Consider the following 26,030-nt stretch of genomic DNA (forward strand, 5'->3'; position numbering starts at 1 on the left):
AAGAAAAGTCATGCATTACTTTACTAAATGACTCACTGTTCAAAGTCACTAGTTACATTACTTTAGGATTACTCTGTAACATCACCAGATGCACCACAAATCAAATGGGAAATAACAATATATTATTACATTACATGTTACTTGTTAGACGCTTTTATCCAAAGCAACTAACTTACTCAACACTGTGGACAATCCCCACAGGAGCACTTTGGGGTGAAGTGTCTCAGGGACACAACGACATGCTGACTGCAGTGGGGTTTGAACCTGTGACCCCCTGATCCCAACACCAACACACAACCCACTGCACCACACGCCTCCCCCTATATAGTTTAACCTCATGTCCAGATCAGTACAAATCCTTAATCTAAAGGACAACTATTTCCCTGTTGTTTGAACATGTGGTTCTCTTCAGCTCAGTTTCAGCTCCAGGTGAAAGAGTTCCTGTCTGATGGCCGCCGCCCGTTACCTATTTCTTGCTCAACATGTTTTGGGAAAGACTGCGATTCCACCGGGGAAACCATGGAAGTAATAATGAAACGGGCGACATTTCCTCCACGATGTTTGCCTCGCCTGTTTCTCTCTGCTACGAGACTGCTGCGTCTCCTCATCCATGAACTCTGAGTGCAGCGCCAGAGAAAAGAGGCGTTTATTGTTCTGTCCTCCCGTTATTCAGATGAAAGTAACGAGTGCCATCCTATCAGCTTAGTAAGTGTAATGTGATTACTGCTGAACCAACAACGCATTACACACAACTGTAATCTGATTACTGTAACACGTTACGTTGTGCGTTACCCCAACACTGCCCTTAATATTGTTCCCTCTCCCTTTAACAGCGTGACTGTGTCGTGCGGGGTTTCCTCACATGTCGTCCACGTAGCAGGGGTAGGGCATCTGCTGGATGTAGACGCCGGTCTTCTCCTTGGTGCCGGTCAGCGTTCGGACGATGGCCTGCTCGATGACGTCCTGCAGGTACGTGAAGCCGCCCCAGATGTACCGCATGTCCTCGAAGGGGTCTGCACGGGGGCCGGGGTCCCAGTACCTGAAGGCATCACGAGGAACGCAAACAGTCATGATAAAGTATCATTAAAGATCAATATATCACAGGTCTCAGATATATCCAGAGCCTGTCTCTGATTGGCTGAAACACCAAACAGATCATTGCAGCATTACCCATAATCCCCTCTGTTTCAGCCCTGTTTCCAAAGTGCTGATTCTCTGTCTGTTACTTTAGATGAAAATAAGGAGCCCCTCCCCACGCCCCTCTGACAGAGATTTGGTTAAAAAGAACTCAATGGTGCTCTAGGAGGACATTCAGGTGACAAGGGGGGGGGGGGAATGGGTTTATATAAATGGATCAGGACAAAAAGAGAGAGAATCTTTGTTCCTGAAACTTTCAGAGTCTCTTTCCACAGAGGGGACACATGTTGATGTAGAAGAGACATGTGTCCCCTCTGTGTGAAGAGAGAGTCTCTTTCCACAGAGGGGACACGTGGTGATGTAGAAGAGACATGTGTATATAATGATGTACAGATTAACAAATATAATTTAAGTTGGTGTACTTTAATCGGCCAAAGTAAACTGTTTACAATATGTCCAGAACTCTGCCGCCAGGCTTTTCACCCGCACTAAGCCATGGCAACACATCACCCCCACCCTCATCCACCTCCACTGGCTGCCGGTCAAGTCCCGGATTCACTACAAAACACTCCTCCTCACGTACAAGTCCCTCCAAACCCTCGCCCCCCAGTACTTAACAGACCTCCTACATCCCTACACCCCCTCTCGGAGTCTGCGGTCCTCAGACACGGGCCTGCTCTCCATCCCCCGCTCTCGCCTTCGTACTGTGGGTGACAGGGCGTTCAGTGTTGCGGCCCCCACCCTCTGGAATGCACTTCCTCCTGAGATCCGGAACGCTGCCTCACTGGACATCTTCAAATCCTCACTAAAAACACACCTGTTCACCGTGGCCTTCGGACCCTAGTCCTTTCCTGGTCGCCTGGCTTCCTTTATTTATTTTATTTTGTTTTGTTCGCTCCTCATTGTCTGTCCACATGTACAGCGACCTTGGGTCCCGTGAAAGGCGCTTTATAAATTCCATTTATTATTATTATTATTATTACATTATAGGTAAATGAGTGAATTACAGTGTGGAGTAGAATTAAATGGCACTGTTTCAAAACAATATATAAAAATAAGTGAATAAGGGTTATTGAAAAGGAAATCTGGAGCAACTCAAGAACCCTATGACCTTTTGTAACTTCGTTCTGATAACATTTATACATATTATGTAGAATGTGAGACGTCCAAGATGTCTTTATGGAGTCATTTTATTTTGTAAATTACCCAAAAAACATTTGAATATGTAGACATATTCACTTTTAATTTATTCCACCCATTGGCAGTACCTCCGCAGCCCACTAGGTGTCGCTTTGAGGCACAAGAAGAAGGTTGGTCCCCACAACGACTGTAAAGAAACACCTCCAGGGTGTATGAACACTTTTATCAGTGAGTGTGTGTGTGTGTGTGTGTCTGTGTGCGTGTCTCTGTGTGTGTGTCTCTGCGTGTGTCCTCACGCGTCTTTGATCTTGTTGGTCCTCTCCACGTTGTCGATGTCCATGCGGATCTTGTAGCTGATGGAGTCGGGCAGCTCCGTGGCGTTGGGCTCGAGGTCCGGGAACACGATGCCGGCCCAGAACCTGCGGTCCTCCAGAAGAACCATGGAGCGGTCCACCAGCTGCTCCTCCGTGGAGACCGGCTCCAGCTTGTCCAGGTTCACACACTGACGCACGCACACGCACACGCACACACACACACGCACACACACACACACACACACACACACACACACACACACACACACACACACACACACACACACACACACACACACACACACACACACACACACACACACACACACACACACACACACACACACACACACACACACACACACACACACACACACACACACACACACACGTCAGGTCATGTGATCTTTACCCTCCAATCACAGCAGCCCTCATCACATTTATATCAGTTACTCTACGGGCTTTTTTTTGAAAAACAAGCCAAATAAAAAACATCATATAAATACTAACATCATATACTAAATAAAGATAATAAAACAGTGAATATTAAAGGTCCCATGTGTCGGTCATGCTTTTCCGGTTATTACCCGTCCCCTTGTGTTCTGTAGCTTCTGCATGTAAACGGTCTGCAGAGTCACAAACCCTCAAAGTACACCCTGTAGAGAGTAAAACTCTAACACAGAGCAGACCTGTCTATGCTGCCCCTGAACGCCTCGTTGGACATTTCTCTTTTTCTTCCTGGGTACAGTGACGTGCCCATACCCAAATGGACCCATTGGTCCAAATGGACCAATCCGTGGAGCCGTTACGTTACGTCCGCGGAGCCGTTACGTTAAGTCCGCGGATTGGTCCAAATTGACCAATCCGCAGACTTCCTAACAAACACACACACACACACACTCAATATTTTTTCAGCTGCAGCTCCGCCGATTTCTCCTCCCTGAGACGGCGGGACGCGGCGAGGCTGTGAGTCGGTGTGTGAGCACAAACTCCCAGCCAGGCTGCGTGTGTGTGTGTGTTCGGGCTGGGTTTCGCTGTGTCTTGCTGTCTCGCAGACGGCCACTGGGCTCATAGGGAGGGGGGGGCAGGAGCTCCAACAAGGCGTGTAGGACAGAGAGTGAATACACATACTATACAGAGATGCTGTATGAGAAACCAATGTGAGTTTGGAACATTGAACAATGTCAATCTATTCTAGTAGACCTCAACAATGGAACTATGATCAGTAGAAATGGTCATGACATGGGACCTTTAAGATACAAGGCTTTCATTGTCATGTGTACACAGCTACAGTGTAGAAATGTCAATGAAGATCTGAGGCTCCTCCCACAGAGCAACAGATAAACAGATAAAATAGTAAGTAAATAAAATAAAACAGAACAGGTGTTTATAACCTCCATGAAGCGCGAGATGCTCCGGATGGCCTCGTCCGTCTCGTTGAAGATGTTCCTCCAGGTGACCTCTCCGGGGGGTCGGAGGTCAGACGCCTGCTTAGACAGAAAGTCAGAGACGTCCGAGACCGTCCAATCGGTGCCGCTTAGCTGAGCGTGGAAGAGCCGGGCCGTGGCGTTGTTCTTCAGAAGAGTCTGGACAGAAAACACAGTGAGATACTGGGGGGGGGCTGAGACCCTTTGGAGATCTGTCAGTCAGTCAGTCAGTCAAAATGAAGACGCTGACACCATGCTGTAATCTCCTGGATTCACGGATACAGAGTGGATGCGACTGAGTTGGTCCGCCATAAACTATATCTTTAGAAAGGGTGTTGGTTTATGATCACATGTGTGTTTGATAATGTATGAAGTCAACAAGAAGAAACACACACACACACACACACACACACACACACACACACACACACACACACACACACACACACACACACACACACACACACACACACACACACACACACACACACACACACACACACACACACACACACACACACACACACACACACACACACACACACACACACACACACACACACACACACACACACACACACACACACACACACTCTGAGGACAGGGGCCGGCTCTAGACAATTTGCTGCCCTAGGCGAGATTTGAGCTGATATTTATTCGTGCATATTTTTAATCTCTCCAGTTTAAAAGGATATGTCTGGTTACTGTCCTATAGTATACATTGGAATGATTTCAAACCTGTTTATCCCAATAATTATAAAGGAGTGCCTTGGAAATATGTGTTTACATAAATTGTGACCAAAACCGTTTGAGACCCACTGAGATAACTTAGACTAAAGTGAACTATCTAAACACTCAGAGAGTCCTTTACCTCACTGAGCTGTAGTTATCAGCCTCTCAGTCTGACTGCAGAGGACTCTCCCTCCACCTCTCAGAGAGTCCTTCACCTCACTGAGCTGTAGTTATCAGCCTCTCAGTCTGACAGGAGAGGACTCTCCCTCCACATTATTGTAGAAACATCTTCTTCTTATATCCGTTAGCGCAGCTAGCACCAGATTCCAATAACAACAGCGCCGGTACCGGTGCGCCCTCTCTCTCTCCCTCGCTCGCTCCCACGCTCACTCGCCCTTTGGCTGTGAGCTGCGGGCGCCAGATAAGCCAACATCCCACATTTTCATCACTTACAGCGCCCATCGTACAGGGCAAATGAAAAGTGTAACCGGGGTGAAAAGGGTGTTGCATTTACTTAATTATGAATATTGTTACATCAAGGCCGAAAATTAGGATGAGCACCAACGGTCAAATAAAAAGTGTTTCCCTCCCAGAGCTACCAGCGCAGCGCCTCCCCAGATCTGGCGCCCTAGTTGAACATCTATAACGCCAGTGCTACGGGCCGGCCCTGTCTGAGGATGTTTACCCGGATGACGTCCATCTGCTCTCCGTCCTCCATGAAGCGCCACACTTTGGGTCTCATTTCGTCCCACATGCCGCCCAGGTCCCTGAACACACCGAGCTCCTGGAAGGTCCGGTTCACCTGAGACACAAAGAAAACTTTATTTATAACGCTTTCAGAGACAAAAGGGATTATCAACCCAAACACAATTTAAAAACAACACCCCCCCAGGTAATACCAAAACAGCTGATATTTAAGAATATAAAAGCCTCTGTTATTAGTCCACAGTTTGAGGCTCTCCTCAGTTTCCAGTTTCTAATTCAGACTGGAATAGTTTACAGAAACCAGACACCGCTTCACTTCATGTCAAACGTTTAGAAATGCTTCTTATTTTCAGGTGAGTTTTAACCCGTTCAACACTGTGTTTATTGTGTTGCCGGGCAGACGTGTTTGTTTTGGACGTGCAGTGGTTTATTAAAGGTTTCTCGTCTGATGGTCGTGACGTGATTAGATTCTCTATTTCTTAGTTGTATCCCGAATGAATAAACTTCAGTAAACGTACCGCTGACCTTAAATCTGGATAGATGACCTCGTGGATGACCTCTGCCATCAAAACTCTATTTTGTGAAAACTCAATATTTTAGAAAAAAGTTAGAATTTGAATTTTGAGGAAAAAAGTAAGAACTCTAATATTTTGTGAAAAGTCAGATTTTTTTTTAAACTAAACATTTTGAGAAAACTGAAAATTCAGAAATGTTGAGAAAAAAGTCTGAATTTTTAATGATGTGTTTATTGTAGGTGTGTGGCGCAGTGGGTAGGGCGTTGGTGTTCGGATCAGGGGAGCAAAGGTTCAAACCCCACTGCAGTCAGCATGTCGTTGTGTCCCTGAGACACTTCACCTCAAAGTGCTCCTGTGGGGATTGTCCACAGTATTGAGTATGTAAGTCGCTTTGGATAAAAGCGTCTAACAAGTGACGTGTAATGTAATGTAATGTAATGTAATGTAATGTAATTGTGTTGCCGGGCAGATGTGTTTTTTTTGGACGTGCAGTGGTTTATTAAAGGTTTCTCGTTAGTGTTATCCTGAGTGAGTACACTTCAGTAAACTTAGTGACTCAGGAGCACCTCCTGGATGAGGGCCAGGGTTAACTTAGTGACTCAGGAGCACCTCCTGGATGAGGGTCAGGGTTAACTTAGTGACTCAGGAGCACCTCCTGGATGAGGGTCAGGGTTAACTTAGTGACTCAGGAGCACCTCCTGGATGAGGGCCAGGGTTAACTTAGTGACTCAGGAGCATCTCCTGGATGAGGGCCAGGGTTAACTTAGTGACTCAGGAGCACCTCCTGGATGAGGGCTAGGGTTAACTTAGTGACTCAGGAGCAACTCCTGGATGAGGGCTAGGGTTAACTTAGTGACTCAGGAGCACCTCCTGGATGAGGGCCAGGGTTAACTTAGTGACTCAGGAGCACCTCCTGGATGAGGGTCAGGGTTAACTTAGTGACTCAGGAGCACCTCCTGGATGAGGGCTAGGGTTAACTTAGTGACTCAGGAGCACCTCCTGGATGAGGGTCAGGGTTAACTTAGTGACTCAGGAGCACCTCCTGGATGAGGGTCAGGGTTAACTTAGTGACTCAGGAGCACCTCCTGGATGAGGGCCAGGGTTAACTTAGTGACTCAGGAGCACCTCCTGGATGAGGGTCAGGGTTAACTTAGTGACTCAGGAGCACCTCCTGGATGAGGGCCAGGGTTAACTTAGTGACTCAGGAGCACCTCCTGGATGAGGGTCAGGGTTAACTTAGTGACTCAGGAGCACCCCCTGGATGAGGGTCAGGGTTAACTTAGTGACTCAGGAGCACCTCCTGGATGAGGGCCAGGGTTAACTTAGTGACTCAGGAGCACCTCCTGGATGAGGGCCAGGGTTAACTTAGTGACTCAGGAGCACCTCCTGGATGAGGGTCAGGGTTAACTTAGTGACTCGGGAGCACCTCCTGGATGAGGGCCAGGGTTAACTTAGTGACTCAGGAGCACCTCCTGGATGAGGGTCAGGGTTAACTTAGTGACTCAGGAGCACCTCCTGGATGAGGGTCAGGGTTAACTTAGTGACTCAGGAGCACCTCCTGGATGAGGGTCAGGGTTAACTTAGTGACTCAGGAGCACCTCCTGGATGAGGGTCAGGGTTAACTTAGTGACTCAGGAGCACCTCCTGGATGAGGGTCAGGGTTAACTTAGTGACTCAGGAGCACCTCCTGGATGAGGGCCAGGGTTAACTTAGTGACTCAGGAGCACCTCCTGGATGAGGGCTAGGGTTAACTTAGTGACTCAGGAGCACCTCATGGATGAGGGTCAGGGTTAACTTAGTGACTCAGGAGCACCTCCTGGATGAGGGCTAGGGTTAACTTAGTGACTCAGGAGCACCTCGTGGATGAGGGTCAGGGTTAACTTAGTGACTCAGGAGCACCTCGTGGATGAGGGTTAGCGTTAACTTAGTGACTCAGGAGCACCTCCTGGATGAGGGTTAGCGTTAACTTAGTGACTCAGGAGCACCTCGTGGATGAGGGTTAGCGTTAACTTAGTGACTCAGGAGCACCTCCTGGATGAGGGTTAGCGTTAACTTAGTGACTCAGGAGCACCTCGTGGATGAGGGTTAGCGTTAACTTAGTGACTCAGGAGCACCTCGTGGATGACCCTCTGCGTGGCCGGCGTGTCGGGCGTGTACAGGATCTTCCCCATCAGCAGCGGCTTCAGAGCCGTCCAGATCATCCGGGACATCGGGTTGGAGTCCAGACTCTGGACCAGGCTGTTGCAGTACGGCGCTGGAACACACACATCATTAAAACTGTGTTTTAATTCAGAATGAGGAAGGAGTGTTCCGTAGTGTTGTTGCTATAGTGCAGGGGTATTCAATTGCATTTCAAAGAGGTCCAGTCAGAGAACATGTCATGAAATGCTCTGTTTTCGCTGTCTACCTTTCTCTTTTTTGAGCACGCCATTTGAAACGACTCCGACTGTTTCTCTCTTCTTGTCTCGTCTCTGTGTTTGAATCTATCGTGCTGACTCACTGACTGCACCCATTTGGTTGTCTGAGTAGCGTCACCTCCTTAAAACATTAAACAATAACTTTTTAAAACCTTTTTATCTTTATGTTTTAAACATATATTAAAAATAAAAATAAATCCTTATATGCTCCACACACTGAACGTCAACTTGTACTCCTCATTACACTCACCCCTACTTTAGTGGGAACAATGAGTCTGCGTCTTTGATGCACACAGGCACCCTGCGCCTCCCCTGAAGCTCTCTGGCGCCCCCACGGGGAGGTGCGCCTCTCTGATATAGAGAGTATAGAGCAGGCATCCTCAAAGTCCGGACTCCGGTCCGGATCCGGACCGAACCACAACTGTCTCTGGACTCTGAGCAAATTATACTTTTCATATGTATTATCTGTATTATCTGTGTTATCTGCGAGACATCGCCACAACGCAACGAGTCAAAATTCTCCGCTATGTCCGCTGCATACAGCGCTCTGCATGTCCGACTGTTCCACTGTCTGTGTGTGTCTGTCAACGCTTTGGTTCAATCACATTCAGCATCCCGTCAGCGTTTATTCCCCCCACCAACAGTCTGCGAATCAGAGGCACAGTAGGGCGGGTCTTCGCGGAATGCGGGTGGGAAAAATGCGTGTGTCGTGTCGTCTCTTTCAACCTGTCTGAGTCAGAGCGAGAGTTTACAACAAAGAAAGTCAGAGCGAGAGTTAACAGCTCATCTAGTTGCATCTGTACTGTAGCTAGTAGCCTAGTTTTACCTACCGGGGTGGCATGGGATGGCAAATGACACCCTAAAAATAGGCCTTGCCCCAGCTGCCACCCCAGCTGCCACCCCAGCTGCCACCCCAGTTGGCAGCTTTGTTTTGAAAGAAAAGTTGTGGCTCATCTGACATTTATGAGAGAAAGTCTCTAATGTCCGAGTGCAAGTGAATGCAGCACAAGATGCACGTCTTGTAACCCCTCCCCCGGCCCTGGCGCGAGCGTGGAAATATGATTGACCCAAGTACTGAAGGAATGAGGTATTTGCGGTCTACAATGACAGAGAAGAGACTGTCAAGTTTGGCTGTACTCAGCATTGAATCAAAACGCACTAAAGCTGTTAAAAGATGGTAATCGCCGCATTCAGCTGTAATAGACATGTCAACTTGATGCTCTGCTCACGGATGAGCATACAAAACTGTTAAGATGATGACCTTACGTGTGTAAATATATTTTTTTCTTTGTGGGGGTCTGCCCCCAAAAAACAGTTTTAAGTCCTGAGAAAGTCAAATAAGACGGTGTGTAAAACTACACTGCCCAGCCAAAAAAAAGTAACCACTTTGATTTAACTAGGCCAGTAGGTAAGGACTTTCCACTGGATAATAACTGAAGTATAAAAGAATGCATGACTGAAGTGATGGAGACCATGTTTGAAGGCAAACAAAAAGAGGAAATAACAGGTCAAATCAAGCAAATCCCCCTCTCAGATTCCACAGCAACCAGAAGAACATAAATACTGGCTGGTGATTTGATTAATCAGCTTTGTGATGGAATAAAAAATGCAGGGTGCATTTCCTTAGCTGTGGATGAGTCCACTGACACACTGACAATGCTCAGTTGCTGGTGAGTTTTTATGATGAGGCAAAGGGGGAGTTTGTTGAAGATCTGTTGGGCCTGACGAACCTCAGTGGACACACAAGGGGGGCAAGACATTTATAAAGCAATAATGGGAATGCTGAATGAAAGAGAGTGCAGCTGCCTTTATTCATAACTGTGCAGCTCTTACACTGCGACTCTGAGGGATCAAGCACAGACACAATAACAATGAAAACTGCTGCATACAGATTATTTTTGTTTTTGCAACCTCGTGTTAAGAATCTTGTTGCAATTGTTTAAAAGTTTGAATGACCGTAATAAACGGACCTTTGTCTTATTGAAAAAAATGTTTTGGACCTTTAAGATTTGTATTTGAGTACCCCTGGTATAGAGTATATAGAGTAAAGCAGTGCAGTACTTGAGGAGTTGTCGTAGTGCGCCCCCTCCTGGTCCTCGCTGGAGTTGTGGCTCCCGAACAAAGCCTTGTAGTTGCTGTCTTCGTACCAGTTGAGGCTCTTGATCTGCAGGCCCCCCCCCTCAGGGTGACCACACACGATCCTGCTGACGGCCTGGTACAGAGCGGAGGGCGAGGAGGAGGCGTTCACCTGGAGGAAGAGCAGCTCGGTGCGCAGGTCCAGCCACGACTTCATGCCCGCCAGCTAGAGAGAATATATATATTCATTATTATTAAAGTATTATAAAACACAGCCACGACTTCATGCCCGCCAGCTAGAAAAGCTCTTTTAATTTGAAAACTTCAAACTACACACTTCCATTTATCAAGCATTTCAAAATAAAGCTCATAAACTGAAGAAAGCAAAACAATTTAGATAAGAAGCTCTTTAAAAACACACACACACGATTGCAGTGTTTTGTTTTTATGTCGATGCTGAGTCAGGAACAGGGTGTGTGTGTGTGTGTGTGTGTGTGTGTGTGTGTGTGTGTGTGTGTGAACTTTGCTCTGGCTATCAGATATCCTCTGCTCCTCGACCTCGAGAGAAAACGTGCTGAGGTCAAGGAAACACGAAGGAGAGTTCGTCACGTTTTAGAAAAATACAAATATTTATTGCACGGCTTAACTGAATACTCGATCCTGATTGGTCGATTTGGAGGTTGCTAATTCTGGGTAACGTGACTACACTCTGAAAAAGGACTTTGTGCGGTCGTATCAATCCGCAGAAAGAAGTCCGTCTTTTTAACGTCAGCTGTGAAAATCAAACATTGGTCTGTAGGAAGTAAGGAGGGGTTCAGTTTGTTGACGGGAAAATTCAGAATCTTTTGAAAGAAAGTCTCATTTCGGGAAATTAAGAATTTTTAAACTTAATTTGGAGAAAAACATTTAGATTTTTTAGAATGACAGACATTTTTAGAAAAAAGTCTGAATTTTTTGAAAAAAGTCTGAATTTTAATATTTTTAGGAAAAGTAAGAAGTTGAGGGAAAAGTCAGACTTTTTTCCAAAAATTCAGACTTGAGGGAAAAAAAGTAAGAATTCTAATATTTTGTGAAAAAAGTAAGAATTCTAATATTTTGTGAAAAAAGTCAGAATTTTGTGAAAGACAGGTATACAGGTAGACAGATAGGTGTCTCACCTCCACAGCCAAACCCCCCAGGCTGTCCAGCAGTTTGTTTGTTACCCTGGCAACGAGCCGGATGGCCTCTGGGTCGGTGCGAACGCTCATCTGAGAAACAGGAGAGGACTCTTTAAAGTAGAGACACTACATACTGACATAGACCTGAACATCAGCAGGAGAGGACTCTTTAAAGTAGAGACACTACATACTGATATACACCTGAACATCAGCAGGAGAGGACTCTTTAAAGTAGAGACACTACATACTGATATACACCTGAACATGAGCAGGAGAGGACTCTTTAAAGTAGAGACACTACATACTGATATACACCTGAACATCAGCAGGAGAGGACTCTTTAAAGTAGAGACACTACATACTGATATACACCTGGACATCAGCAGGAGAGGACTCTTTAAAGTAGAGACACTACATACTGATATACACCTGAACATCAGCAGGAGAGAACTCTTTAAAGTAGAGACACTACATACTGATATACACCTGAACATCAGCAGGAGAGGACTCTTTAAAGTAGAGACACTATATACTGATATACACCTGAACATCAACAGGAGAGAACTCTTTAAAGTAGAGACACTACATACTGATATACACCTGAACATCAGCAGGAGAGGACTCTTTAAAGTAGAGACACTACATACTGATATACACCTGAACATCAGCAGGAGATGACTCTTTAAAGTAGAGACACTACATACTGATATACACCTGAACATCAGCAGGAGAGGACTCTTTAAAGTAGAGACACTACATACTGATATACACCTGAACATCAGCAGAAGAGAACTCTTTAAAGTAGAGACACTACATACTGATATACACCTGAATATCAGCAGGAGAGGACTCTTTAAAGTAGAGACTCTTTAAACTCTATCACAGCTGAATCCCTGAAACTAAACTGAGGATTCTTAGGATTTCTCTCCCGGTTCCTGTGGAAACTTTTCAGACCGTCAGCAGATCGTAGATCTCTGAAACAAAAGACACAAACACACACACCGCTCTGAAAGTAAGGAAAGTTAAAGTGTGTATTCTTTGGAAACTTTCTACTGGTGTTCATCTGTATTTGGGGATAGTTTGATATATATTTTATATTTTCAGTAAATGTGTGATTCCTACTCTTCTGCAAAACATCCAAAAACCCTGAGATATATGTCAGTAATCAAACTAAAACAAAAATCATTAAAAAAAAAGAAAAATGTAAAAGGAAGACTTTTAATCTCCAGTAATGTTCCCTGACCTAAATAGTTTTATCAGCCACCGTAGTATAAAGAAATAAAGAAATGTTGGTCCCATCTCACTATTATTCAGATACACATAAAACTCTCTTTCTGTATATTAATTATTTTCTATGGCGTGATAACTTGAGTTCATGTTTGCTCTAGTGTTGACTTTTCAGGTGAGTTCACCTGGACGGGCTTCAGGAAGTCCAGGTTGTCCATGAAGAGTTTCTCGGCGGCGTCCAGCCAGCCAATCGGTGCGCTGCAGATCACTTCCTGTAAACCAGCCGCCAGCCGAGGGTCAGCCAGCGTCACGAAGTCTTGCAGCCGGCGCCCCCCCCCGCCCGGGACACAGGTCCTGCAGGTGCACGCCGTACCCCTTCAGAAGCACCTGAGAGGAGGGGGGGGGGGGGCAGAACCAGAACCAGATTAGAACCAGACATCATCAGAATCAGAACCATAAATCATCAGCACCAGAAATCATCAGAACCACAAATCATCAGAATCAGAAATAATCAGAACCAGAAATCATCAGAACCAGAAATCATCAGATTTCATCAGAACCATAAATCATCAGAATCAGAAATCATCAGATATCATCAGAACCAGAAACCATCAGCACCAGAAATCATCAGAACCAGAAATCGTCAGAATGAGAAATCAGCACCAGAAATCTTCAGAATCAGAAATCATCAGAACCATAAATCATCAGAATCAGAACCAGAAATCATCAGCACCAGAAATCATCAGAATCAGAAATCATCAGAATCAGAACCAGAAATCATCAGAACTAGAAATCATCAGCACCAGAAATCATCAGAACCATAAATCAGAAATCATCAGCACCAGAAATCGTCAGAATGAGAAAGCAGCACCAGAAATCTTCAGAATCAGAACCATAAATCATCAGAACCAGAAATCAGAAACAAAAATCCTCAGAACCAAAAATCAGAAATCATCAGAACCATAAATCATCAGAACCATAAATCATCAGAACCAAAAATCCTCAGAACCAAAAATCAGAACCAGAAATCACCACAACCAGAAATCAGAACCAAAAATCCTCAGAACCAAAAATCAGAAATCATCAGAACCATAAATCAGAAATCAGCACCAGAAATCCTCAGAATCAGAAATCATCAGAATCAGAAATCATCAGAACCAGAAATCATCAGAATCAGAAATCAGAACCAGAAATCATCAGAACCAGAAATCGTCAGAAAGAGAAATCAGCACCAGAAATCATCAGAATCAGAACCAGAAATCAGCACCAGAAATCATCAGAATCAGAACCAGAAATCAGAATCAAAAATCCTCAGAACCAAAAATCTGAAATCATAACCAGAAATCATCAGAAATCATCAGCATCAGAAATCCTCAGAATCAGAACCAGAAATCCTCAGAAATCATCAGCACCAGAAATCATCAGAAATCATCAGCACCAGAAATCGTCAGAATGAGAAAACCGCACCAGAAATCTTCAGAATCAGAAATCATCAGAACCAGAAATCATCAGAATCAGAACCAGAAATCATCAGAACCATAAATCATCAGAAATCAGCACCAGAAATCCTCAGAATCAGAAATAATCAGAACCATAAATCCTCAGAAATCATCAGCACCAGAAATCATCAGCACCAGAAATCTTCAGAATCAGAAATCAGCACCAGAAATCATCAGAATCAGAAATCATCTGAATCAGAAATCATCAGAACCAGAAATCATCAGAATCAGAAATCATCAGAATCAGAAATCATCAGAACCAGAATCCCTTTATTCGTCCCAGAGGGGAAATGTACATTCTTATAGCAGAAAAGTATTACACCGTATTTAATTTTGTCTTAATGTACATTATTTAATTTCATATTCTGTTCTTGTACATATCATATTCTATTTACATGTATATTGATTTATTGCACTACTTTTTATCTGTATTGTTGTATGTTATGATATGTGTTTTATTGTTGGAGGAGCTCAGGTCAGAAGAAGCTGCAGCTGCTGAGCATCTGATGATAAAACCTTTGAAAAGAGCCAGACGGCTTCATGTTAACTAGGAAGCATAAAGAAAAGATACTTAAGAAGATTGATCTCGTTTAATCTGAATTCTCTGGCTCGTTTTCCTCCATGATCTGAGATTTTGTGATCAATTACTAAATATTTCAGAATTTCAATTCATATTTTATTTTAGACTTAAATCTACAACATGTTAGGGTTTCAATTCATATTTCATTTATTTTTCTAATTCTAAATTGGTAGATTCCTTATTTTATATGATCTATTTAAATTGTTCATTCATAATCAATTCCATATTTTAGGACTTTTATTCATTCTATTCTTCATATTTTTAATTCCATATTTAATTCCATGTTTTGAGCAGAACGCCCTCACCTTCTCCAGGTTGACGTCGGCGTCTCGGATCAGAAGCAAGTTCTCCTCGGACATCGAGGCGTTCCTCAGCAGGAAGTTGCTCATCGTCTCGTTGTCTCGCAGGAAGTGCTTCAGCTTGAACCCTGAGGAGACAGGAGACATGGGGTGGGGGCGTGTCAGTATGCTAATGAGCTGTGATGTCATCGGCATGCAGTCACATGTCTGCAGGATGCTAACAAACATCAGGGATAAAAACTAACGTGTAATAAACTCAGATCTGAAATATCAAACTGTTTCTCGTGACTTTATCTCTCTACCCTGACGACACGTGTGATGTTCATACATGTTCTTTAACAGAGGAGGGAAGTAGTGGAGTACAAATACTTTGTTACTGTACTTAAGTACATGTTTCTGGTATCAGTACTTTATTCCACTACTTATTTTTCTGACCACTTTTTACTTTGACTTCTTACATGTTGAACCCAAATACCTGTACTTTCTACTTCTTACATGTTGAACCCAAATACCTGTACTTTCTACTTCTTACATTTTGAACACAAATACCTGTACTTTCTACTTCTTACATGTTGAACACAAACACCTGTACTTTCTACTTCTTACATTTTGAACACAAATACCTGTACTTTCTACTTCTTACATGTTGAACACAAATACCTGTACTTTCTACTTCTTACATTTTGAACCCAAATACCTGTACTTTCTACTTCTTACATTTTGAACCCAAATACCTGTACTTTCTACTTCTTACATTTCCCAAACAGGCTGGTTCCTTTAGTTTGAATGTGTGTTTGGTGGCGTGATCATTATTATTTAGAGTCATTGCGTGCCTATTGATTTGAACACGATCCGTGTATCCATCATTTCCTGGTCTTCTCTAAAGAAGAGGGACCAATGAAAACGTTGTCATGTTGCCGTTGTTCAGCATGGAAACATTCATTAGCTAACAATGACATTATTGTTCTATTAATATAAAGGGAGGTCAGGTACTCTTTAAAACAGCTGCTAGTTATGGGTACTTTTTACTGAAGTACACTTTCAAAACCTCTTTACTTTAACTTGAGTAAAGAAGTTTAGTCAGTACTTCTACTTTCACCAGAGTATCTTTAAACACGAGTATCTGTACTTCTACTTGAGTGAAGGATGTGTGTACTTCTTCTTGAGTACAGGATGTGTGTACTTCTACTTGAGTGAAGGATGTGTGTACTTCTACTTGAGTGAAGGATGTGTGTACTTCTTCTTGAGTACAGGATGTGTGTACTTCTACTTGAGTGAAGGATGTGTACTCTTGCCCTCTCTGTTCTTTAAAGGGGACCTATCATGCAAAATGCACTTTTGTACATCTTTTATACATGAATATGTGTCCCCGGTGTTCCAGGGAACTCACCAAGTGTCAGAAAACACAACCCTCTCTATTTTCCTCCATACCCAAATCTCTAAAAAAGGGGCTGCAACGGATCTGATAAAAACTGATCCAGATTTGAACACTTCAATGACGTCACAGAAGTGGCGCTACGGCTATTGGGCCAACTCTCCACCTATCAGGGGAATGTGGGGTTGGGCCACGGCCGGCCATTGCCGCTCGAAAGCGGTGGAGACGCTGTAGTACATATGCCAGGCCTGTAAGTGGCGCTGTAGTCTGCCACAAAAGCAGCGAAGACTTCCCGCCCATAGTTACCATGGTTACCCTTCTGTTTATTCTCTCCGCTGTGGCTTTTTTTCTCCCTCCCCGAGGCAAGCGTTTGCTCCCGCTGCTTTAATTCAATGCAATCCCTCCCCGTCGAGGCAAGCACTGTAATTCTCTCCGGTTAGTCCACCAGCAGATGACAAACACCCACCTCTCCGCCTCTTCCAAGGGACGAGGGGACCGTGCGGCAGAGTTTCAGTTTCAGTTTATTTCGCCGGTCAAGATGTCCGTTAAAGTTTAAATCTTCCGGACAAAATTTGAAAAGTGCCGGTCAAAGGTCTTCTTTGTTATTTATTGAGCTTTAAAACAAATGAATAACGACTCTATATAATAATATAATAAAACACGGAGGACGGAGATCTTTTTTTCTCCCCCTCTTCTGACTTGATCAGAGCACGGCTACCCTCTCCTGCAGGGGGGCGTGGTCAGCTGCAGCTCACAGAGATCAGATGTTCAGATGTTCATGATGTTCATGATGTTCAGATGCTTATGATGTTCATGTAATGGAGGAACTGACATCTGTTATGAGACATGAACGTGAAGTTTAAGAATAGTTGTCCTTCATTGGTTGAAGACACATCTACAGTTAGATCAGACTTTACCTGAATTATTATTAGCTAATGTTTACTCCACTCGTCCCCAATGCTTTATGTTGAACTACTTGCTAACATTACCGGATATGTGCAGAAGAAGAGAGGTGTACTACAGGAATATATGTGCAGAAGAAGAGAGGTGTACTTCAGGAATATATGTGCAGAAGAAGAGAGGTGTACTACAGGAATATATGTGCAGAAGAAGAGAGGTGTACTACAGGAATACATGTGCAGAAGAAGAGAGGTGTACTACAGGAATATATGTGCAGAAGAAGAGAGGTGTACTACAGGAATATATGTGCAGAAGAAGAGAGGTGTACTACAGGAATATATGTGCAGAAGAAGAGAGGTGTACGGAGGCCCGTTGGGGACAAACCGCGGGGGTGAGAGACGGGTCAGAGACGCTGTGATGAAATCTAACAAATGAGGACGAGCGTCCAGCAGAGAGACGTCTGAACCAATCAGCTGAGACACGTCTGAACCAATCAGCTGAGAGACGTCTGAACCAATCAGCTGAGTCTATTATAGGAAAATCACTACTTTTACCACTTTGTTTGCAACTTGTCTACATCAATATTCCAATGACTTGTAGACTCTCCTTGCACTATTATCTGTGTTATTGTGTTGCTCTGTTGGAGGAGCCTCAGATTGTCATGTGTACATATCTACACTGTAGCTCTGTACACATGACAATAAAAGCCTTGAATCATTATTAGTATTATCATATTCCAATTCTATTTAAATGTAAATGCTGCTATATTTTACAATATGTTTTAATGTTATTATTATAGTTTTCTTAGAATAGTTTTCCATAATTCTTGTTGTACTTTTGCTACCTGGTAATAAACTTGATTCTGATCATTATAACAACACTGTAAAAACTCTAAATCTTGCCCAGTATATGTGTCTAACATCTAATCAGAATATGTCTTTACACTCGATATAAGACCTGATAACTGAAGAGGGAACACTGCAGTGAGATAGAGGGTCTTGTTTTCAGACAATGCATTTTCCAGACTCTTGAAAACATCTCATTTTGAGTTGTATCTCAAATGAGTCCTTTAAGCTGCTGTTTTAGTAAAATATGGTTCATCTTGTTTTAACAAATAAATCACCAACTAACATCAGAACAACTAACAAGAAAAATCTTTTGAGCATTTCAGGCGTATTTTGTAAAACAAAATGTCCTGATTCTGGTCAAATATAGCACAAAATGAGTTCTCCAGCTAATCTCAAGATCTGATTTATCTAAATATCCCTTCTTATTTCAAGGAATCTAACCAAGCAAATGTTCACTTGTTCTATTAGCAGGTTTTGTTACTTATTACAAGCGACCTGTTTTCGGATGCAGGGTGAGCGCCAGAGTTTCTGAGGGTTATTAAAACATGAGGTTCCTCTGCAGGGACAGACCTCCAGAGAGAGAACTGAGTGACCCTGGGGGGGGCGCAGCTGCACAAACTCCCAGAGTTCAGAGCGGTGACCTCTGAGGACCCCCCCCCCCCCGGTCATTAGACCTCGGTCTGGATTACATATTTTCAGACTTTTATTCCATGTATCAGGTTTCCAGCCTCGACCAGCAGCAGCTACAGTAGAGATGAGGAGAAGACCCACTGAAGTCTGATCTGCTGCTACATGAAGAACCGTCCAGAACTCTCAGGTCTTCTGGTCTGCAAATGTAAAATCATGCCAAGTATATTTCTCTAATTTCTAGTCAGAATACGTCGTTACACTCGATATAAGACCTGATAACTTAAGTCTTTTGTTTAGTAAAGGCATCTTACGCATCTTTTTGAGTCAAAGTCTCTTAAGAACATCTTATTTGATAAGAAAATCTCCATCTAACATCAGAAGACAGCGTCTGAGCATTTCTGTTTTCTTTTGTAACAAATTCCGTAATTCTGGTCAAATATAGTTCAAAATAAGTTCCAAGCTAAATACAAGATGTCATTTATATAAATATCACATCTTTACTTCAAGAAATCTCACCAAGCCATTTTGTACTTGTTCTATTGGCAGATTTGTTCACTTAAAGGTAGGGTAGGTAATTCACTTCAGAAACACTTGTTATATTCCATGGAATGCTCTTAACTTCCCGATAGCAATGAATATCTTAAGTGCTTTGACAATAAATACATACAAAAATGTCATCTGTGGAAGCCGTAGTACTGTAAAAAGCACGACCAATCATTTTAGCCGGGCCGGCTAAAATAACTGGATGGCCTACCTGCCTGTCAGCCTTCCATCTGTGCACAAACTTATCTCGTGCCCTCATTGGTCATGTGCGCGTTCGTGTGTGTTGGAGGAGGGGCTCTGTAAGGAAGTGGCAGATTGTCTCCGGTTGTGTATTTTCAAATTCCAGCGCACTCGAGCTGCTTTCTCCGTTCTTACCTACCCTACCTTTAAAACAAGCGAAAACCCCTTGTTTTTATTCTATATTTACTTGTTTGTGGATCAGCCTTTGTTCCAGTGTGTCCCAGAGTCAGAACTGAACCTGGAGGAGTTCAGCTCCAAACATCTGGATCAAACTCCCAGAAACCTGCAGGTCCGGTGCAACGAAGACTGCTTTTAGATCCAGACTGAAGACCTTCCTTTCTGCCGCTGCTTTGAATGGAACTATTCATTAGATAAATAATCAGCAAGATGCAACAGAGGAATGTTCTGGAAGTTCTTCACAGAGTTCAGGAGTTTAACAGTCTAACTGTGGGAGGAAACTGACCCTGAGTCAGACCTGTCATTATTACTTTTATATTGAATATTTGTAGATTATTTTCCATATTAGCAGACTGAACCCTGGTCCCAGAGGGGTCAGGTCTCTTCAGGTCTCAGTGTTAGCAGAACTGGATCAGCTTTAAGTCCTACAGTCACTTTTTAAAGTCTCAAAAACGTTTTCTTCCCAGCCTTCAGGTGAGGCCCCCCCCCCCCTCTTTGTGGCGGAGCAGAGTGCAAATTAAAAACACAAAGGAGCAAATTCTCAGAGTGCAGCGAGGCTGAAGAACCAGGAACCTGAGAGAGACCTGAACCTGGTCTCTGTTGCCCCTTTCACACCAACGCGTTTTCAGGGCCGGCTCGGAGCTGGAGCCTGAAAAGTACCGTTTTTTCCTGTTCACACCGCAGCCGCGCCGCCTCTTAGCTCCGGAATCCGGTTCGTTTCCAGCTCCAAAAAATTGTCGGTCTCGAAGCAAGAGCTTCGGAGCCAGAGGCGGCGTCGCTTACGTCTCTCTACGAGGCGTGCAGGAAACTAAACCCACCTCCCCTGAACATGGGTCGACTGAAGAGTCTCGTCATGCCTGCCTACAAGCAGTAGCGCTGAGCAAAAGTGCGCTGAGCAAAAGTGAAGAAGGCAACCACACACTTATAAAAAAAAACACACTTTATAAAGTCAGGCAACACTAACCAGGCTTCGTGTGATTCTGTTTATTTGTACCTTACTTTGACCATCCGTTCGCTGTTATTGATCATTGTGGAGAGCAGGCAGACGTTTTGTTTGTTATTATAGCAGCTATCGGATGGAATCAATACATGGGCTGCACAGGTTGTCATGTCCGACTATCACAAGTAGAATCATAATGAAAAATACGCCGGTAAAATGTGCCTGTAGAAAACGGCTTAGCAAGTAGTCAGTTTAGCTTCGGTTGCTATGCTAACATCACCCATGTTATACCAGAGAAACTTTCATAACAGCGTTGTGATGCCAAACAGCGTCAATTCAGACTGACACACATTCACTTAAGGGGAACTGGGGATATGTATCAGCTGCTTGTGTGACAGTCAGACAGTGAATACTTTAGAGCCGTGTGAGCTAACCCGGAGCTAACGGGAGAATAAACTCCCGTGGAAGAGCAGCCAGCACTGCAGCGGTCGGTACATGCCGCTGAAACACATTAATAAACAATGAACCACGGCACTCTGGAGAAAAGTATAAGGTTGGAGAAGTCGTGTTAGAAATTAAAATCAATGTTGATGTGGCGTATTTGAATGAAATACACTGTATTTAATTTAAATCTGTTTTATTCTGAAAACCGAAGATTCACAAGTGACTTCCGGTTTTCCGCTGGTGAATTTCGTCATTTCCGGTTAGCATTAGCATGTGGCGAAATGCTACATTTTCAAACCGTGAATTGAAGGTGAAATAACGTGATGTTGTACACTAAACACCCTGGGTTTAACACTCATTTATTGACGCAGGAATGAGGTTTATTAGGGAATGTTTAGATGACCACAGACATCTGAGTGATGTAATTCAGCAGCAGAAACCGACAGGATTTGCATTGGACACGCCCCCGTCGACGCCGGCCAATAGGAGAAGACTACAGTTGTTACCCGGGAGACACAAGAAGGATCTCTCGCTCTCCTTGCCCCCAGCTGACCCAGCGCGGACCGGGACCAAACAGCGGGCAGGGGGAAACCACCAACGTGCACATTTCATTTGTAAACCACCGCATCTTTTGTGTAATTAAATGCTGTTAACTTTTATAAGCTTGCCTTGACTCTTTTCAGTCTCTCCTGCTCTCGGGGTTCAAGAACCACTAACAATTGGCAACCAACGAAGGGACTCTGGAGAGAGGAGAGGGCTGGAAGAGAAGAAAGCTGCAGCTAACTAGCATCACAACAGGCGGCAGACAAAGGATTTTTTGGCTGGGCCTAAATCAAAGGTGAGACGGTTACCTGTTTAATTCAAAAACTGTATAGTTAAATAACTTACATTAGGTGCAAGCGTTGGTGGTGAGTAGTAGATTGATCTGTGGTGTGATTGCGAGTGGTGCGGTTTTGTTTATAGTGTTTCTTCGGCGCCGCCCGATTAATGTGAATATTAAAGACCTTTGGGAAGGCACTAGAGGTTATCTGGTTTACATTGGACTGGCTCCAAATAGTGTTAAGATCTCTGGGGAGGTACGAGCCATGATCTGTTTTGCACTGGACTGGGTCCGTTCATGTTAGTTTATATGTTTGATGTGTTAAACCGGCGTAGTCTCGTTTAATAAAGTATATTGTGTGGAGTTCTTAAGCCGAAAAGTTTATTTTTGTGTGATGTTCTAAGCCGGAAAGATTGTGTACAAGATTGGTATAAGATCAGCTTTTAAGGTCAGCATCTATAGAATTTAGAGCTAAGATAAATGAAGATTGTCTTGTTTTGTATTGGAGTTTTTCAAGCAGTGTGGTTTTTAATTGCATCACATGTTCCCATTGTTCCCCTCCCCTTCCCCCAGTCACATGAGGTTAATGCTATACTGCTAAGCTAGTTAGCTAGCCAGTTGGCATTACTAGGTGGTGAAATAGTTTGAGTAAAGATACAACTGGTAACTACTGATTAAATACACAGGGATGGTGTAGATGAACATTGAGAGTAGATTAAGTTGTTTTTGTTTTTCATGCTTTTCAAAGAAAGTAATTTCAACTTTATTTGGGTAAATAAACCGGAAGTAGGTTTATGAACTGGAAGTACTAGTTGATACATTTGAAAGGAGTTAAAAATAAAACAGCTCCCCTAGCGGACATAAGTATTACAGTTAATACATTCTTCACCACACACAGATAAAGATTACATGTGGTTTCTCTGAATTGAAGTATTGTAGTTATGACATTTGCATAATTTCATAAACTTCAGAATACACTGTACACAGTTTATTTGGATTTTCACCATATTCCTATTTTCATATTTTAAAGGTCAAAACCATACACTGTACATTTTTTATTTTTTTTATTTCTGATTTTAAAATTTGCATAATTTCTTTTTTTCTTTTTTTTTTTATTAAAAACTTTAAAAAACTTAAAAAAAAAAAAAAAAATTACCAGATTCTAAAGTTGAGGTCAGGTGACATAGGATACTTTTATAAAGAATACAAAGGTACTATTCAGTGGATTAGTAATTCTTCTTTGATAAACTTCATAATTCCATCCAAGTGAAACATGTCACTAAATGACACTAAGTTAAGAGCATTCTCAATGCCAGGCTCAACTGCAGATATTAAGGAGAGGGTAAACATCAGGTCAGATGCTATGACAGCGCCAAAAGATAGACAGAAGACATGGAACAGAATAGAGAAACTGTTCGAGCAGTGGCAAACGAGAGGATTGATTCCAGCAGATGATCAACCTGGACCAACGAAAGATAACTCATCAGAGAGGAAGAGTTCAACAGAAGAATGGAAGCAGAACTCATCAGAGAGGAAGAGTTCAACAGAAGAATGGAAGCAGAACTCATCAGAAGAATGGAAGAAAGACAAAGACAAGAACAAGAAGAAAGGAAAAGATGGGAAAAAGAGCAAGAAGAGAAAAATTACCGAACTGGTTGCTCTCCTGAAACAACACATTCTGCAGATGAAAGATTCCAAGAAATTAAGGAAGAAAGAAAACAACAAATAACTCAAAAATGGGGAGAATCTCAAACAACACACCGAACAAATTACTCTCCTGACAAAGACTATTCCAAAGGACATGGAGATGAAGATGACGACGGCAGTACACAGTTTGTAACCAGTAGACACTCCCCCTACCAAGAACAGTCACAGCAACGACGCAGATTTGCATCTCCCTCAGAGAACAATAGTAGGGACGAATACCCTGGGACATGCCCCAAAGCTGGAAGAACCAAGACCAGTGCACATACCTCCATGCCATTGATAGCGGCTGAGAGAGGAGGATTTGACTACCAACCATGGGCTCACAGGGACATGGAATCATTAGTGGCAAAGCTACCTCCACTCACCCAAGGAGGTCAGAAGTGGGTGAAAGATCTGGAGAAGTACACTGTCCAAGACCACCTGTGCTTGGGAGACATGAGGGCACTGCTTAGACGGATAGAAGGCAGACTAGAGGCAAGAGCAGTAGATTTCATGGCCAAATGCACTAACTCTCCAGATGACACTTCATTCAACAATATCAGGTCGAGCTATTGGGCTGCTATTCGTCACATCTACCCGACAACACGCAGTTTACATGCCCTCACCAGCCTGAGAAAAGAGCCGGGGGAAGACATGCATACCTTCTTGAAGAGATGTGAAGGAGTGTGGGAGGACAGCACGGGAGAACGACATGACCTTTCTCCATCTGTTGAAATGTTGTGGAAGAACGCTGCCATTAAAGCCCTTCCCCGATCAGTGCAGGCATGCCTGGAAGCCGAGGTGGGATTAGACACTAAACCCATTGAACAATGGAGACAACATCTCATTCACCACGATATGAAATACCAGGCAACACAGAAGGAAAATGACGAAGTGATGAAAGCACTAAAACTAAGACTTTTGAAGATACAAGTAGCTGAGAAAGATGCCGAAGCTAATTTAAAAACAAGAAATCGACAAAGCAGATGGCCATACTAGCAGAGAAGGCAGAGCGAACACCTCCAACAGTTCAAACTCAGGAAGAACCAGAGAATCAAATGCAGAACCAACAAAGCGGAGGAGGAAGTTTCAGAGGAAGAGGTTTCCAGAATGGTGGCTGCTACACATGTGGTCAGACGTCACATTGGTCCAATGAATGTCCCACACAATTCCAGCAACAGCAAGCACCTGTGTATCTTCCTACCCAAGTACAGCCACAAGCACCACAGTATCTTCAACAGCAAACACCTGCATATCCTCTTACCCAAGTACAGCCGCAAGCACAGGTATACCCTCCCATACAACAAAAGGGACAATGGAGAGGAAAGCAACGATCAAGAGGCAGAAGGGATGATGGCTGCTTCATATGTGGTGATTGTAGACATTTGGCTAGAGATTGCCCCACTCAGCAATATCCACCACAATGTAGCCCCTCACAATACAGAGGAGAACCAGTGTGAGATATTAGGAAAATTGAGGCGGAAGCATATGCCAGGTCCATGATGAATATTTCTGTTGGATCAGGTGATTGGGTGAAAGTAAAAATCCACAAGATGAACTCATTGCAACCTGTATGGAGTGGACCATGGGAAGTTGTAGAACGCACTGCAGATGCACTCCGGATCAGAGTTAACAAAGGAACATGTTGGCACTTTCTTGCAAATTGTGTAGCCGTACCGCCACATTTCCAGAAACGGCACGGCAGTTAAAACTGATTTTGGAAAAACTGGTACAACACAATAAGTAATTGAACATTTTTAGGTAAGGCACCACCAGAGAAAAAACACATTTTTACACTCAAACTATTTCCAAGTCATAGACAAGGAATTTAGATAATATAAACTTAATGTTCACCAAAAGTAATAAGTATAATAGAAAGTAGACATGGGCTTACACTTGAGTCAATTTACATTACTGTGATCTGATTAGTGTCCTCTGCAGGTTTTTACTGTTGTTCTGAGAAACAGTGGGATTACAATATTGGAGAAAGTATGGAGATGTTCTTTCGTAGTGTGGGGAATGTGATGCTTGAAACATGTAAGTATTTCAATTTATGGGAGAAAATGGTTTCTTGAAAGAGTTATGTTGGGTAAATATGTAACAATGGTTGAAATAATTTTTAGAAGGAGATTTTGTAATAACATTAGTAGACATTAATTGTGTTGTTTAGATGGCATTTAACAACTAAGACAGATAGTATGA

General features: G+C 43.3%; 1 protein-coding gene across 1 annotated transcript in view; it reads right to left on the reverse strand.

The window, feature by feature from the left end:
• The window catches only part of LOC117482573 (phospholipid-transporting ATPase ABCA1-like), a gene marked incomplete at its 5' end in the record, with an annotated part of 62,125 nt that overhangs the window by 22,785 nt on the left and 13,310 nt on the right, over positions 1-26,030 (reverse strand). The window contains 10 exon segments of the mRNA XM_034130708.1: positions 863-1,039; positions 2,574-2,779; positions 3,986-4,177; positions 5,436-5,552; positions 8,085-8,224; positions 10,449-10,689; positions 11,621-11,710; positions 13,033-13,182; positions 13,184-13,234; positions 15,232-15,353. Coding sequence (XP_033986599.1) covers positions 863-1,039; positions 2,574-2,779; positions 3,986-4,177; positions 5,436-5,552; positions 8,085-8,224; positions 10,449-10,689; positions 11,621-11,710; positions 13,033-13,182; positions 13,184-13,234; positions 15,232-15,353 — 1,486 coding nt within the window.

Source organism: Trematomus bernacchii, unplaced genomic scaffold, assembly GCF_902827165.1.
Source record: "Trematomus bernacchii unplaced genomic scaffold, fTreBer1.1, whole genome shotgun sequence".
NCBI classification, from domain to species: Eukaryota; Metazoa; Chordata; class Actinopteri; order Perciformes; family Nototheniidae; genus Trematomus; species Trematomus bernacchii.